This window comes from Falco peregrinus, chromosome 19, assembly GCF_023634155.1.
Source record: "Falco peregrinus isolate bFalPer1 chromosome 19, bFalPer1.pri, whole genome shotgun sequence".
NCBI classification, from domain to species: Eukaryota; Metazoa; Chordata; class Aves; order Falconiformes; family Falconidae; genus Falco; species Falco peregrinus.
The window spans coordinates 6061387-6078250 of record NC_073740.1 but is presented as its reverse complement, the minus strand read 5'-3'; the positions used below and the strand labels follow the sequence as shown (position 1 = coordinate 6078250).

Here is a 16864-nt window from a genome sequence, read left to right as displayed (position 1 = left end):
CCACTGCCCCCCGTCCCCTTCTTTGCACCACGAGCACAGCACACTTCTGCCTTGCGCAGCCCTAAGAGCCTTGGTCAGGCAAGCGAACCGCCAAGGAGCACTCCCAAGGGAGGCTGGGCGTCCAGCCTGCTGGGCCTCTTTGGACACCGCAGGAGCTGTCTGGCCCTGGAGCAGGAGCCACGGCACCGCTCTCCCGGCTGCACAGAGGTCTGGCTGAAGACGGACATGTCCCTGGAGCCCCAAGCTGTGTGGTAGCCTTGCTGCCAGCAGGCCAAGCCTGAGGGACAAACCCCGTGTTCCCACCAGCTTGCTGTGACAGACCTCTGATGCAGGGATGCCAGCTCGCCCAAAATCCCAGCCTTGATCCACCCTGCTCCAAGGGAGGCTAGTCCTCGGCAAGCCACCCCACCGCAGGGCTCCGCTGCCGGCAGGGGGGCTCTGCTGAGCCCGGGGGGGAGCGGGGCAGATCCCCCAGGCTCAGGGCATCACCTCCTGCAGGATGGGGAGAAGCTGGTCCCAGAGGAAGCACTGCAGGTTTTCACCCCTAAGGGTCAGGAAGGGGAACACGTGAAAGACCCCTGAGTGAGGCCAAGAGTGGGACAGCACCCTGTGGCCCATGCTTGTGTTTTCATGGCAACTGGAAAAATACAGGCTTAAAAATAAAAAATAATAAACAAAAATCAATCCCGGTGTTTGGTTTCAGGAGATCAGGGCAGAGCCCCAGGTAGGTCCGGGCGGGGCGGTGCTTCAGTGTCAGGCACGGTGCCCTCCCTGGCTTGTATCTCAGCCCACCCTGTTTAGCAGGGTCTCGTGCTGGAAATGTGGGACCAGCCACAGGCCTGGAGCTGCTCACAGCTCAGCGGGCCTCCCCCCGCGCTGAGCAGCAGAAACCCCACCGCTACGGGCTGGTCTCATCCATTCCTTAACCGCTGTCATCAGGGGAAGAGCAGCAGTCCTGGCTTCGCACCCCATCTGCCCCAGCCACAGGGCCATGCTGCTGGCTCACAGAAGGTGAGCCACGTAGAGATAAGCAGTAAAGTCTGCAAAGCGCAGCCAAGAGACGCAGTGAAGTCTAACTTCGTTAGCAGCTGGCACACACAACAGAATAGCTCATTAGCAAGCAGAAGTGGGTTCTAAATAAAAGCCATTTTAGCAACTGTAGGAAGTAATTGGTTTAAAGCTAAAACGTATTTGTTTTTCGCCCAGGAGCAGCTCAATCCTGCTGGGGCATGCGGCTGCACCGAACAGGATTCAGCAGTAAGTCGTCTCCCTCTGCCACGCTGACAGCAGACAGTTTTTCCTCCTTCATGATTTCTCATCTCTGAGGTTGCATGTCCCCTCAGGGTTGTGATGCCTTCTGCTAATTAAAGGAGTGGCAGATTTGCTAGGTACAGCAGGCAGGGAGAGGAGCTGAGCGAGCAGGAGGGATGGGGCTCAGATTGGTGGTGGAAGTAAAAGCAGTCGCATGGAAACAAGCCTGGCCTGTGCAAGGGAGCTTGGAGCATGTAATTGGACTGGCTCCCCTCCTGTCACTTCGGGTCTCCATCAAAGCCTGATGAGGAGAGCAGACGTTCCCCATAAAGCCGACATTTTGCTGGTTGGTGATATGAATGGGAAGGAGGATCTTTCCTGAAACAGAGCCAAGACCTTTGCTGGGACAGAAATGCAGGACAAAGCTCCTGACGGGGAGCATCCTCTTGCAAAGCTTTGCTCCCAGTGGCAAATGCAAAAAATTGGCCAATTGGAGCAAAAAACTCCTGGACCTCGCTCAGGTGTTTGTACCAGCACAACCAATCACACTCCAGGTAGGAAATGCCTTTCTGCCAGGCTGGCAGCATTTCAGAGAAGTCAACCCCATACCTGCTAGCTCCAAAGGTCAGGCACTACACCTGCCTCTAAAGGCTGGAAACAGTTTGGTTTTCCATTGCTGGGATACTCTGGGAAGTGGCAGCTCCCTGGATCTCAGAGCAAAACACCCCTTCCTGGCCGACCTCGCCTCGGTGATGCATTGAGCACAGACGCCAAACTCAGTGGCTCAGTGTGAAGGATGAAGGCTGCTTTATTGCAAAGGTGGACAAGTGACAAGTGCTGCAATGAGCTGGTGGCAACATGCGACTAGAAAACCACGTCCCTCCCATTGCCCCAGGGACAGAGCAACTGCCTAACGGGAAAATCGGATGTTTTTCACTGGCAGGGGCTCCAGGGCCCCAAAGCTGACTGTCATCATCTTCAAGGATAACGAGTAGAGACTGAACCTCTGCAGGTCTGAGCACCCCACCCCAGCTGGTTGCTTACTGCTGGGCTCAGAAAGTGCAGAGTCCTGCGGCCAGTGTGGCACTTGGAGGGCACCAATCACCCATTCCCCTCATGGGTGCCAGCGTTGGCAGCACCGCCTGCTCTCCCTGCCCTGGCACAGGCTGCCTCAATGGAGATGCTTGTCCTGCGCTGGGCCTACACATACACAACCAGCCATCCCCAAGCCCACTCGGACCTGCAGGGACACAGATTCAGCATTGTCTCAAGCCTGGGGACAGAGCAGAGAAAAGAAATGCCCTGGAGTTTGCCTGGAAGAAGCCAGGCAGCTCTCTGCGAGCAACTGAACATGCCAGGATCGGCTGTTAATTTGTGCCTGGCCTTCTGTGGCTGCTGGGGCATGTTGGCATGGCAGGAGACAGCCCAGCCTGTCCCCCCACCACTCAGAGGTTAGCACATCACCCGGGCTAATGTAAAGCAGCTCTTGATCATCCATGAGATTTGTGAGGAGGGGAAGCACCACCTTCCCCAAAGATTTGTAGTTACTAGAGAACCTGTCCTCCCGCCTCCCTCTCCACACACATCTTGAGGTGGGCCAGGATGGAGCAAATCTTCCAAAAAACAGGGAGGCCATCAACGGGGAGGTACCTTCACATCGCCGCAAGGCCCGCAGAGGAGAGCAGGGTCAAGATCAGGACCAGCACCCCAGACTGGTTGACCTGGGGGATCTTGAACCCCTTCCCCATGTCCCATGCCTGCAGGAGAGAAGAGACACAGCAGGGTTAATTTCAAGAGGGCTGGGACGGTCCCTGATGGGGATGTGTCAGACGCATGCGAGACTACCCTAAAACCAGCCATTAGATCACCAGGTACAGACTGAAGGGAACTACAAGCATCCGTTGCTGCAAGTCAACAGGCGGGCATGGGTCTCCCTGGGTGCAGGCATGTGTGCACTGTGCCAGATGAAGCTTTCTCGCTACCAAACCCCAGCATCTATCAGGAAAGCCACCCATGAGCTCTCCTTAATCCCCAGCAGCCACAGCACACCATGTTCACTTCAAAAGTGGCAGCTGCTCTCCTCTTGCTTCTCTCCTGCTGACAGAAATAGGTTATAAAGCACGGCGCGAGCTGCAGATCTAAGGCAGTGCTAACATCCGAGCGGGTGGGGATGAGCCTCAGCCCCCCACACCTCTGCATATGGGCCTGGGTACACTGTGAGCCGTGGAGCCCAGACTGAGCCCGGATGGCAGGGAGGGATGCTGGAACAGCACTCTGGAGCTGGGTGTCCTTGGTTCCCAGGTATCGTAGGCGGGTTTGGACCTCCCACCTGACTGGCCAAGTGAAAGTGGGGTGGCTGAGGGCAGCCTGGGGGATGCACACCTCCTCCCAGCCTGCCAACAAGCCCCCAGGGCTCTACGCATGAAGCACCTGGGGCAGAGGCACTAAAACAAACTTGCTCCCTGCTGACTGCCCTTCTGTCATCAACAGGTTGTGCTGCCGCGTGCAGCTGAGGGCCAACGCCGCAGGTTTCCTGCTCAGACAGTTTAATTGGCATCCTGTTATATACGTGCAGTCAGAGACTTCAGCACGCATTCAACTCACGACGCTCTGAACCAGCAGCCGCTTATGGCTGCTCCCTTCGCCCAACAGCATCTCCGTGAGCGAGCAGGGCTCAGCCAGCTACAAGCCCCATGCTCCAAGATCTCATCTGAGGGCAGGTGCTTAACAAGCAGATAACGAGCACTGGCAGCACTGCTGGCTGGCCACCATCTGCCCCGAGGACCCACAGAGGGGGCTCCTCTCGCAGCACATGGCTGTTGTTCACCCCAACGGCTCAGCCTCCTGGCACTCGGACACAGGCACCTCAGAATGGCTGCTCTCGGGTATGAGATAAAACATCCAACAGTGCTCAAGCCCCGTGTTTCCACACTGGAAACACTGGGAGCCATCACTGCCTGCAGCGTGAGCTCACATCTGCAGCATGGCTCCGCATGTGATGCTCCCCCCGCCCAGAGCAGAAGGATCATGTCATGCTCTGGGCCAGCTGCCTTTGCAATTTGCTCCCGTAGAACCTAACCTATCTGGAGCTACAGAAACCACAATCAACTACAAAAAGCAGCACGTTTTGTCCTGTTCCCAGCAAGAAACTCTCAGCATTCCGGCTCCCCCTCCTTCATCAAACACAGGAAGCTCAGCTGAATGGAGCTGCTTGTTCCTCACTTCAGCCCAGGGCAAATGTCACAGGTTAGTTTCTGCGCAGGCAACACTGTCTCCAATCCTCTGCCACACATCTTCTGTGATCATTAAAGCTCTTGGAAGATCACAGCACAATGGCTGTGTGACAAGGGTGAGATAATGAGCAATGGATGGCACCTCTGCAAGGCTTGAGCCCGCAGCTCCGTGGACGTGTCCCCTGGCTGTAACACTGCTCTTGCTGCTTCTCGTCCATCTCCCACAGCCAAGGAGACATGGGGGGATGCTTCACCCAGCTGTGCCAGCCTGTGAAGTACCAGCATAGCAATGCTCTTTGCAATTTAAATGTACCCAAAAATAGCGCCGAGGTTCTGAAGCACTTGAGGTGAGTAATTCCCATTTCCAAGGACACCTTCCTGGACACTGCAGCCAGCGCTCCCGCAGCCAGCAGATGCTTCCCTTCCCTTACACCCCTGGCCCCCGTGGAAGCTACTCACAAGGTGTCGGATTCCATTCCAGGTGTGGTAGGAGAAGGGAAAAGTCAGAGCGAACTTAGCAGAGTAGATCAGAGCAGGCCCCAGGCTGAGCGACTTCACCATGGCCAGGTAGTGGGGAAATTGTTCTGGGAGCAGGAGGGCAGCCAGACCAAAGAGGGAGACTCCTGAGAAAGACAAAGCCTGCACGTCAAGCCAGCATAAGCGTTTCCAACCCCTCACTGCCTGCAGAGCCCCAGGCCACCTTTGTGTCTCTGGTTTGGTGACATGGCCTGAATCACCATCAGCTCACGAAGGCCTGTAGAGGAAGGAGGAGGGAGAAGGGTTTGCCCATCTGGCAGCACTGTGAAAACATACCCTGCGGGGGGTGCTGAGGGCTCAAACTGGGGCAACAACGCCTTGAACCTGGGTCCTGCATTACTCATACAACACCCAAACTGGTGTGAGCTCATGCAATTACAGCCAAACCAGCCCAAATTTGAGGTTAAAGGACAATTAAGTTTGGAAAACATAAGGTGGCAGCTCTTCAGCAAAAATCCCATCTCGGGACAGAAAGCCTTCTGCTGCCAGCCACCAACATGGGCAGCAATCTAGCCAGGCTGCTTCAGTGGGGACCAGCGAGGGAACCAGCAAAGAGGCAGTCTGACATGTGTGGCTGTGCTAACTGCAGGAGCTGTAGCAGCTTCTCCTCCCCATTTCTACGCCAAGAGGGTATATCCAGATGGTGCCAAAAGAATGGGAACAATTGCAGCCAGCAGTCAGCCAAGTCGCGATTCACCCTCCGCTCAATAGCGCCTGATTACACTGCAGCACGCTAGCTTGAGCGCCTTGGCTGGGGCCAGTGCTGGCAGCACAAGTCAACCAGCTGCTTCCTCACTCAGCCACTTATCTCCTCAATGGCCTTTGTGTTCGCCTTGCAAGAAGCACAGGAAGTCAGAGGCTCCTGTAAATTAAGGCCTTGACAGAGAGGAGTTGAACACTTCTCCCTCCTTCTGGCTGCTGAGCTGTGGATGACAAAGTGATGTTCCTTCCTGCTCGATCAGCCTAAGAAGGGGACGATTCCCCCGCCGGCAGGTGGTACATCAGAGCGGAAAGGCAACAGTGAACCTGCCAGTTTGGCCCACCTGAGAGCAAGCTGGATGGGGACTGCAGCCCGTGGGCCAGGCACGTCCCAAGCTCCTGGTGATAAGATCCCAAAGTGGGGTGATGCCAGCACAGCTGCCACGCAATGCTCTGGATTTGGGCACGGAGCAAGCACACAGCCACCCCAGGAGCCAGCTGGGCTCACAGTGTGCATGCAGGCAAAGTCACCTTGCTGCGCTCAGAGTGGGCAGCTGTCAGCTGCTCTCCTGCAGAGGATTCATGCCACTCTTCATGAGGCAGAGCTGGGCGTAAGGTGGCTGGCCTGGGAGCAGCAAAGCCAAGCTCTCACCAGGGCTGCACTGTATAGGAGCAGGAGGGAACGTGGGTGCCCTTCTCTTGAAGCCCAACTCCCAGGCCCTCACGGGAGGCCTGGCTGAGGGCAGGCTGCAGCCCTCGCTGCTCCCTCTCACTCTGTCGAGTGAGCATAAGTCCTCAGTTCTGCACATCTTTTCTGAGTCCCTTCACACTCTGATCTTCTGCAAACACCAACCCGCCTCCCCCCATGCAACAGGGAGCTACCAGAGAAGCACCTTCCTGCTGCCATGAGAGGGCATTAATGGAAATAAAACGGCCTCTCACAGTTAGATGTGCTATCACTTAGTCAAACCATGCAAACATAACTGGAGGGTCAAAACAGCTGGGGGGAGTTTTGCTGCTGGTGCTGCCTTCTCCCCCACTGGCATCTCAGGGAACACAGCAGCCACTCCCAGGAAGCTGAAAAACCCCACCTGTGCTAACAAAATTCTCCCAGCTCTGCCTGCCCATCTGCCTTTCCCTCACACAGTGTCTCCTGTAAGGATAAACCAGCAAAAAACCGCCACGGAAGAGAAGGGCTGAGAACTAGAGCAGCTGGTCAGCCTTTTTCCAGACTGGGGGAGGCCCAGAAGAAAGCAGCCAGGCCAAGCTAAGTGCTGCAAAGGCTTCAAAGGCTTTTACATACAGGGGAGCATCGCTGCCTCTGCAGGACTGGAGCCACTAACACCCCAAGAGGACTCAGGGACAGAGAAATGGGGACAGGGAGATATTTAGGGGATGGAGAAAGGCAGAGAACAAAGCGCAGGTTTCCCAGAAGAAAACCTGTTCCTGAAGCTGGGGACAGAGGGGAGAAAACCATCTGGAGTCACATCTCTGAATCAGAGGGGTGTTCCCTTCTGCAGCCCTCGCCCTCCGTCGCCACGAGCGGGTGGGAGATGCACGCACCTAAGCTCAGCGCAACGCCAGTGCCCCGGTGCGTGATGGACATCGCCATGGGCAGGGACCACCTGCAAAACAACCAACCTTGTCAGCAAAACAGGGCACAGCACCAGGAAGACCTCTGAGGCTGCAGGACAAAGCACAGTCCGTCTATTCCTAGACAGCTCTGTGCTGCTGGGCGGGTATTTCTGCACTCAGAGTTATTCAAGGAATCCAGCCAGAGCAAAAGGGGAGAGATGGGGGAATTTGCAGAGGCAGCTTGGGAATGGCAAATGCCACTGGCACGGGTTTGAGAAGGAGAAGGGCGTCTGCTGAGAAAGCTTAAAGGGAGATGAAACAGGAGAAGACTGTAAGGCTCCTGCAGTTTAGGAATAACAGCAGGGTTTGGGCATAAATGAGAGAACCTGGAAAAGTGACAGAGGTGGCCCCAAAGAAGCAGTCAGCTCTCTGAGGAGGGAACCAGAGCCCAGAGTTGGCCTCCTGTGTCTGCCCTTGGCGACCGCCAGCTCCACAGTGGGACACGCCATTCTACGCAACTGCTCTCTGCGGAGGCAGCTGCCTTTCAACAAAATGCTGCCCTGCCCAAGCACCCCGAGGCATGGCTCTGAGGGACACTGTACCCCTCTGCAACACCCCGTCCAAAAACAGCGAGTGTCACCAGCTCTGTGGGGGAGACTGTGATTCCCCACGCACAGCTCAGACAGATCACAGCACAATGCAGAGGGTCTTCCCGTCCTCTGTCTGAAGTGACAGTGGAGACGTCCACAGCCCTCCCACCTAAGGGTGCCTCCAGGTATGGAGCTGCTGCATGCCAGAGCCTAGAGTGTGCCAGTGAGAAGCTGAGGAGGCCAAGAGGCTCTTACTTGTAAATGGTGATGTGAGGGGACAAGGGACGATTGGACTTGGTGTTCTTTTCCCAGAAGCGGGCCATCTCCTCCTTGGCTGTTGTTCCCATCGGGACTACACTGCAAAAGAAGAGGATACAGGAGGTGCAGGGAGATGGACAGTGGTTTACCACTGCCTGCTCCACCGGGCAGCAGCTTTCCATCCTGCAGGACATGAGCTCCTGGCTGACCTTGACTACAGCAGCACAAAGAAGGCCCCAGCTGTGCGTGGAGCCAGGTGAGGAGAGGATTGCTGCCAGCTCTCCCGAGTGAATAACAACAACATGCAGGATGGGAAGCTGCTGCACTGGAATCCACCCAGCCAGCAGAGCTGAGCCACCCCCCATCCCCCACCCCCAGCACCACCCAAATCAGGATATCAGATAACACGTTATATAATACTGATAACATGCAACCTGCTCTTTACTGCCACAGTAATTGCACACTGTACCAAATAAAGAGCTTGTAATTTAACAATCCCAAGATTACACAGCAATTACACTTACAGCCCAATTTAGCAGAAAATAACTATTTCTCCTTAAGCCCAGCAGCAGGAGGCACAGGAACAAGAGAGTTTCTGTGGCTCCCAGCTCTCCTCAGGTGCAACGCTGTCATGCAGAGCAGCACAGAGGGGTGACAGGGGTACTGCTGCCCCCGTGAGAGACCCAGGCCCCCCTCAGCAGCCAGCCAGGCTCTCCATTCATCCTCATCCACAAGCCCCAGCCCCCTCATAAATAGGCTGTGCTTTCACGGTGGCGTGAGGTGGTAGATGCCCAGCCAACACATGGCACTGATTGACTAGAATTACTAAGCCGATGGAGCACACCAAAGCCTCAGATGGGATCCCTTGGGGAAGAACTTAATCCTGTTACTCTCAATCAAATCCTGGACTCACTGTCTCACAGAAAGGCTGGGACCAAGCCGAGCCAGCAGGCACCGCTGACCAACACATCTGCAAGAGAAGACAGAAAGGCTTTGTGAGTGCCAAATAAACACCTGCAAATGCCAGCAAGATGCAGCTGGGCAGGGGATCCGCCACTTCGTATCTTAAAATCAATCTTTATATGAGAGAATCTGGGCTGTTCCTCAACAAATCTTCTCTCACCTACACTGAGATCTACTATACTAGAGTCTGTAGATTCTGCCCAGGGGTTCGTTCTTTATGACACCCTGTAATTAGTCTGCTCAGCTATAACACTTTGTAAGTCAGACATAAACAGCACTCTAAGCTCACAGCTACACGGAGGCAGTTCATTTTTCACTCTCACTACAGCAATTATCAGGGCGGGTGGCACCAGGCACATCTGCCGAGCTACAAGGGAAGAGCTAGTCCAGGCCACTGCTCTCCGTGCATTCGAGATGAAGACATCGCCTCCCCTTCCTCCAAACACTCAGCCTCATCACAGCATTTCACCACTGCCATTCGTTAAGCTCCAAGCACCGGCAAGATGGGAGGTCTCTGTCACAGTCCAGCGCAGGCAGCATTTCAGCTGCACCGAGGCTTGGGGCAGGAGGTGAAAAGGGATTTTGTGGTGCCCAAAGGAGTGGGAGCCGCTCTCTGCAGAGCAATTGTAGCAACTGCAACTCTGACATTCAATGGCATCTCTCCAGGATGGGAAGGAACAGGCCCCCAGCCCAGGGCAGCTCGAGTGTCTGCAGATGCGGGCTGGAACCTGCAGTGCCTGCTGCTCTCCAGGACAAAGCATAACAGGCACCGCTGCCTTTCCTTCGTCAGGAGGACGACGAGAACAAGGTGTGCAATAACGTCTGACATGCTCATCTGCAGCACAGCGACAAACACTAATTAATCTTCTCAAATGCACAAGCATCTGTACCAGCATCTCCTGCTGTTTCATTAACAGCAGTAGATAAACGAAGCTCTGCTGCTCTTCAGTTGTCTTGCAGCCAGTCTCAAGGACGTGGAAGGAAAAACATCTGGAGGTCAGCTCTTCGCCAGGTGTAAATGCAAAACAAAAGTCATTATTATTAACCACTCCAAGTTCCTGTGTAAATGATCATTAGGACGTTTCCTTTCAAATTCCTCCCTTGTGTTCAAAGGCTAGACTTGAAACACAGCAGGTTTTTAGGAAGGCATCCCGGCTGGGTGCATGAATTTTTGGCAATGCAGAATCCACTCCATGCTGCAGTGCAACATTTCCACTAGAAAACCCTCTTTGAACTGTCTTGAGTCTATCAGCACCCTCTCTGAAGCACAGCCTGACAGCTGGACGAGAGCTTCATGAGGACACAGCAGGGGCTGAGCCCAGCCAAACCTCCACCAAGCCCACCATCACAACCAAAAGCATCTGACAATGGATCCCCAAAGAAAAGTCTCAGGAAAGTGCGCAGGGGGAGCACCCTGCACAGCTCATGCACTTCCCAAGCCAGAGGGTTTCGGTCCATAACAAGTGGCCTTTTCCACCATGAAATCACATTGCCACCTCCAGACCCCCGCCAGCTTTCCACACAAATTCTCACAGCTTAGTCAGACACAGAGAACCTGCTCCCTGCTTGTCCCAAGCCCCCCAGACCAGATGGGCCGGCCACCATCTCCCAGTTCCTGGGCAGGGGAAAGGAGGTGAACAATAAATCTCTACCCACAGACCATTAATGATTTATACACCTCACTCACGCCCCCCTTCAGTCCTCTTTTCCAGGTTAAAAGGCCCGATCTGTTTAATCTCTCTCTGCACAGAAGCCACTCCATACCTCTCCTCAGGACTGAGGCAATGGAAGAGGGAAGGCTGGCTTTGAATCTCACACAATTCAAAACAAGAATAAAATCCACAACGTGTTTGCATTTTTTCAAAGCTAAACTCCCCAGCAAGAACTCCCCATCTTCTTGGCTCAATTTTAATATTTTTTGTAAGATGCAAAGCATTACATCTTGCTTCAGTGGAACGCCTACTGCTTACAAAACACAGCCCTCCAGCTAAGCAATCAAGGTCACTCTGTACCAAGAACCTGTCCTCTTAATTATTTATCATTCCCTAAGTTATTGCATCTTTCCCAGCTCTTCCTCCATTAACTTGCATTTTCTTCCAGATCACTGATAAACATGTTTTTTTAAAAAGAATTAGCCCTAAAAGAGGATCCTCTGGACCCCAGCCGAGAGCTTCCCACAGCATCCCAGCCAGCTCCCACCCTGCCCCACGCCCAAAGAGGATGCAAAGACTAGGGGGGCCACCAGACAGTACTACTTTTTGGGGACTTCACAGAGCCCAGCTGCTCGCACAGGGCTGGAGAAGGACAAGTGTAAAGCAGCAACTCAAACGAGAGAGATTCATAAACACCCAGCGCTGGAACAGTACTGGCTGCACACACCCAACCACACAGCTCCTTAGCTCAAGAGGAGAATTTTGGGAGTAGCGGGGGACAGCATCAGCTCAGTGTCACATCGATAGACATCATTAACATTTATCCTGCAAGACAGGTCTATAAAAATCACTCAGATTTTGCCATGGAGAAAGCAAATGAGAAGTGATTATATATGCTTTTTTATCTGACAAGCAGATGCAGACATGAGATGAAGTTATCAGGTGCAGGCTCCAAACCAGAACAAGTGCCTTCTCTCTTCTTTTTCAAGCAGCAGCTGCAGGGCGCCTGGTATGGGAGCCCCCCGCCTCTCCCGCTGCCGGCAGATCCTGCCTTTAAACAAACCCGCACACGCAACAAAGAGCTTTCCACAAAAGCGTGACAGCTCCAACTGCTGCTAGAAAGAGAATATTTTAAGAGAATGAAATCCCAAATGCCATCTCCAGGCTGATATCAAAGAGGACAACGTCAGAAAGAGTGGCTGGGAAGGGGGATGCTCACAGCCTCAAGAAAGCACAAAACTTTGCAGTGGGGGTGGTAGATGGGAAGAGGCACCTTCAGGCCAAGCAAACACAATACCCTTCCCCCGTGCTGCTCAGCACCACAGGCATAGCAGAGCACACTCCCGCAGGGGCCCACTGAGCTCCTACTCAGCTGGTGGGACTCCTGTGAGGCAGGGGAGCTGCTGTGAGGCAGCACTCCTAAAAGCTGGTGGGCTGCCCTGTGAGGCAGGGGACACCCCCCAGCCCTGGCTGGGTGCTAACATGGGCTTTGTCCACCCAGTCAAGGCCATCAAAGCCACAGGAGCGAGGGCTGGGCAGAGGCTGCACACAGGGTGCAGGAAGGCACAGGGCTGCCTTTCCCTGGCCCAGCAAACCGCCAGCCTGGCCCGCAGCCCACCGAGCGCTCAGGCCTCGGTACCGCCGCCGCAGCCCGGGGGCGTCCAGGCTCCTGCTCTGCCCCAGGCCCGCACCTCAGCACCCGCGCCCCGGGGGCTCGCTGCGGCCGAGGGAGAGGCCTCACCGGCTGCCAGCAGGGCGGGGGGCGGCAAGCGCGGGGTCGTGGGCCCCGTCCTCCGCCCCGAACACATCGAGGGACAAGCCACGCTGCACCGGCGCTCCGGAGCCGCAGGGAAACGGCTGCGCCCGAGCGCAGGGACGGGACCGGGAGGGACCGGGCCCTGGGGCTGGCGTGGGTGGGGCGGCGCGGCCCGTTCCCGCACCGGGGGCCTTTCCCCACGGCCTGGCCGGGGGCAGGAGCCCGTGTCCCAGCCTGGGCCAACCGGGGCTCCGTGCGCGGCTCCGGGGCGCCCCCGGCCCCGTGACGCCCCCGGCCCCGTGACGCCCCCTCCCTGCCGGGCTGTCCCCGCCACCAGCACCGCGGCACGGCCGAGCGGCGCCACCCGGCCCCGCCGGGATGGGACAGCCGACCCGTCCACCCACGGCGCCGCGCAGCCGCTCCGGGGGCCACGAGTCCCACCACGGCGCCCGGCTCGGCCCCCCCCGGAAGTCACCTCAACGCCAGCGCCGCCATCTTGGAGCGCCCCGATCGCCGGAAGCGGCCGTGACGCACTTCCGGCGCTGTCGCCCGGGGGTGCCCGTTAGTCCCGGTTCCCCCCAGCGGCTGCCCGTTACCCCCCGCTGCCCGTTCCACCCCGCCGGGGGTTCCCGTTGCCCTGCAGAGCTGTTACCCCAGCTCCCCGTTATCCCCAGAGCTGCCGGTCCCCCCCTGCCCCCCCCCCAGCGCTGCTAGGGCAAGGGCACGGGCACGGGCTTCCCAGCCCACCGGGACCTTCTGCCCGCAGCTGCACGACATCAAAGCAGGGAAATCTCGCAGCTCCTGGGCATGTCCTGGCCCCATCCCCATCCTCATCCACATCCACATCCCTGCCCCCATCCCAGTCCCCAACCCCGGCCCAGGCCCTGGTCCCAGCCCCATCCCTGTCCCCCCCTCCCCAGCGCAAGCTGTCTGCACCAAAAGCCGCCTGAGGAAAACCCCACTTCGGAGCTTTACCCCAAAAAACACAACCTGCTCCTCAGCTGGTGGTAAAACAGCCAGGAGGCCACGGTGTGAAAAGTGGCACTTTGGTGGTCCCTGGCTCTTCGCCCCACAGGGAGGGATAGGCCTTGGTCCATCACTGGCCCCTCAAAGCTGTGTTTTCACCCCAAAATGGAGCTGGAGCAGAGGCTGCTAGGAGCATGCTGGGCCGGAGCTGGCAGTGCTGGCTGGGGAGCGCCCCCCTGCAGCACCGGAGCCGGGGGCTGCGCCTGGGGGTGCAGGCAGCTGGCACCGGAGGGGACATGCTGGCAGCCTGCAGCTCTGTCACCGTGAGACCCCCAAGCCCTGCCGGGTGGGTCCATCCCTGGGACCAACTGTGCACCGCAGCCATGTGCCAGTGCCCTCTGGCTCCAGCCACATTCCTGCTGAGCCGCCTCCGCTTCGAGCGGGAATGTGGCTGGACAAAGGGCGCTGTGTGCCCAGCACCCCCACCACATGCTTCCCCCTCCTCGCCCATGGCCAAACTAAATGCCCCCTTTCAGCACAGGGCAGCCAGCACCCCCTGGCCCCCCACCGCCCCGGCTGCCCGGCGCCCATTGGCCCAAGGCCGGAGCACCGCCGGCATCGTTTGGGGCTGCCTGCTCTTAAACCTCAGCCCCCGTCCCACCGGCACCCTTCAGCACACCGCCGGGCCCCGTGCACCGCCAGCCCTCCATGAGGCTCGGAGCCGGCTGGTGACAGGCAGCCACCATGTCACAGGGTGCCAGGGGCAGCGGCAGCCTCCTCCTCCTCCTTGCTGGGCTCCTCTGGGCACTGGGTAAGCTGGGGACAGGGACAGGGGACCAGGACTGCTGGTCTGAAAGTCCTCATCCTGGATGCTGGGGGGGGGGTACCAGGGGGCTCCAAACCCCTGGGAGGTGGCCATGGGACTGGTGGCCACCCACACATCTGCTTTTGGGACTGGCAGTGGCAATACTGTGGGACCGTATCTGCTGGCATGCCCTGGTCCCTGTCGCCAGGCTGCAAGGCAAGTCCCAGCAGTAGCCACCTCCTTGGGGACAGGTGACAGGTGCTGGGTGCTGGACCCAGCCCTGCTGGTGTCCCCAGGCAGTAGGACACGGTCGCCTTTGAGCCAGCCATGGGGACACCAGGGTGTAGGCTCCCTGCAAAGGCATCCGCGGGGGCACAAAAAGCCACTGTCCCCCACCAGCCCTTGTGCTTTCTTTGGGGCTACCAAAAGCCCTTTGGTGACAGCATGGGGCTGAGCATGGGGCCAGCACGGGGGCACAGACTGGCCGGTGGCCCCAGTGATGCGCACCGTCCCCATGCCAGGGTCCCCTGTGGGGCTGACGAGTTTGTGCCCCCTGGCAGGGCCATCCCCGACATCATCCATCCACGTGTACACGCAGCGGGAGGTGCACGGCACCGTTGGCTCCCACGTCACCCTCTCCTGCAGCTTCTGGTCCAGTGAGTGGATCTCCGAGGACATCTCCATCACATGGCACTTCCAAGCTGAGGGCTCCCGTGACAGCATCTCCGTAAGCACCCACTCCACTTTGGGGCTGGGGGCTGCCCTGCCGTGGCCAGAGCCACTGTGACCCTGATGTCCGTGTGTCTGTCCCCATCGCTAGATATTCCACTATGCCAAGGGCCAGCCCTACATCGATGACGTGGGCAGCTTCAAGGAGCGGATGGAGTGGGTGGGCAACCCCCACCGCAAGGACGGCTCCATCGTCATCCACAACCTGGACTACACCGACAATGGCACCTTCACCTGCGACGTCAAGAACCCCCCTGACATCGTGGGCAAGTCCTCCCAAGTCACACTCTACGTCTTTGAGAAAGGTATGGTGCTGGCAGTCCCCTCCTCACCTCCATTTCCCAGCTCTGGCCAGGGGGGCTGACAGGGCACTGGTGTCCCCGCAGTGCCCACCCGCTACGGTATCGTGCTGGGCTCCATCATTGGTGGGGCTCTGCTGCTGGTGGTCGTGGTGGTGGCCCTCGTCTATTTGATCCGCTACTGCTGGCTGCGGCGGCAGGCAGCCCTGCAGCGACGGCTGAGGTGAGCCCCACCGCCCAACTGGGACAAAACCACCCAAAAACGGGGCTGTCGGGTGGGGCTGGGGGGGTTGGTCTTTCTGAGCTGCCTGTTTGCCTTTCCATCCCAACTGCAGTGCCATGGAGAAGGGGAAGCTGCAGCGATCAGCTAAGGACGCATCCAAGCGCAGCCGGCAGGTGAGCACCAAGGGGTTAGGGGGGGCAAAACAGCCTGGCTGGGGTGGGGGCAATTCCCTCTCCCACCTTTTGGGGTGGGAGGAGAGGCTGTGGGGCAAAGCCCTCATAGTCAGGGGGTGCCGCAGCACTGACACTGCCCCCTCCCCACAGGCACCCGTGCTCTACGCCATGCTGGACCACAGCCGCAGCACCAAGGCAGTGAGCGAGAAGAAAGCCAAGGGAGCCCCAGGGGACTCCCGCAAGGATAAGAAATAGCGGTTAGCGGGCAGGGAAGGTACCGCGGGAGCGGACGCCGGGGCCACCCGGCCCCCCAAAGTCGTCATGACCATCGAGATGGAGCTGCGGGGGGAGGCCGCTGAGGCCACCCGCCCCTCACCTGCCGTCCGCTCCCCCAGCAAGGGCAGCCTCAAGAGCGCCCTGATGCACATCATCAAGCCAAACTCGGGGACCTGACACCCAGCCACCAGCGGAGCAGGGGGGCCAGGACATGGCCCCCCCAGCTCCGGGAAGCAGCCACCCCATGGCATGGGACCCAGCGAGGAGCAGGGTGTGGTCCTCGCTCTGGGTCCCCTGGCCTCGGGGATGCCCCGGCGTCCCCCAACCCTGTCCCAAAGCCCCTTGGTTGGTACCTTCCTCTGCGCAACCGCTGTCCTGCCCAGCCCTGGGCACTGATGTAATTTTTCTATTTGAAGATGCAACAACTGAACTCTGGCTCTGTCCCCCCTGGGCTGCCTCGGTCCCCCCTCCCCAGGGACCTGCAGGGTCCCTGTGGAACCGTGCTGCACCCATCTCTCCCCATCACACACCACCCCCCCAAAACCAGTCTCCAGGAGGGTTTCTCGGCCCCTGTTGTTGTTCCTTTTCTGGCCGTTTTCTCGTCTCTCCCTGCGACTGAGCCCAAATGATGTCGTGGGGTGGCTCCCGCCCTGTCCCCTCCATACTGCTCCCATCCCGCATTAACCCTCCCACCCTGTAACCCCCAGCCCCCTGCATCGGCCGGAGCCTCGTGGAGGAGGAGAGGCTTCGTCTGGGCTGAAGGACCTGCCGGTGCCCATCACCCTGGAGCCGGGCGCCGCTCCCCAATGTGTTTTTCTACGCCCTGTCCATGTCCCCGTCATCCCCATGGCGCCATTAATAAAACTCACATCTCCAGGA

General features: G+C 57.9%; 2 protein-coding genes across 2 annotated transcripts in view; one reads left to right on the top strand and one right to left on the bottom strand.

Moving 5' to 3' along the window:
* Positions 1–16864, top strand: part of MPZ (myelin protein zero) — a 25965-nt gene extending 9101 nt beyond the window's left edge. Inside the window, 6 exon segments of the mRNA XM_005244304.3 lie at positions 14173–14291; positions 14846–15012; positions 15106–15319; positions 15401–15536; positions 15649–15709; positions 15860–16864. Coding sequence (XP_005244361.3) covers positions 14225–14291; positions 14846–15012; positions 15106–15319; positions 15401–15536; positions 15649–15709; positions 15860–16162 — 948 coding nt within the window. The 5' untranslated portion in view covers positions 14173–14224 and the 3' untranslated portion in view covers positions 16163–16864.
* On the bottom strand, positions 2036–13138 carry SDHC (succinate dehydrogenase complex subunit C). Its single transcript, XM_013304782.3, has 6 exons — positions 12990–13138; positions 9057–9113; positions 8141–8242; positions 7284–7345; positions 4944–5107; positions 2036–3008 (listed from the first exon to the last, which is right to left on the bottom strand). The coding sequence occupies exons 1-6, from the start codon at positions 13007–13009 to the stop codon at positions 2904–2906; spliced, it is 510 nt and encodes a 169-aa protein (XP_013160236.1). The 5' UTR covers positions 13010–13138; the 3' UTR covers positions 2036–2903.

Excerpts from the sequence above, each read along its gene's own strand:
- SDHC (XM_013304782.3), bottom strand. The coding sequence starts at position 13,009 with ATGGCGGCGCTGGCGTTGAG. Across the intron at positions 9,114-12,989 it reads ATGGCGGCGCTGGCGTTGAG|ATGTGTTGGTCAGCGGTGCC; the intron begins GTGACTTCCGGG and ends CTTCTCTTGCAG. Across the intron at positions 5,108-7,283 it reads TGGCGTTGCGCTGAGCTTAG|GAGTCTCCCTCTTTGGTCTG; the intron begins GTGCGTGCATCT and ends TGTCTTTCTCAG.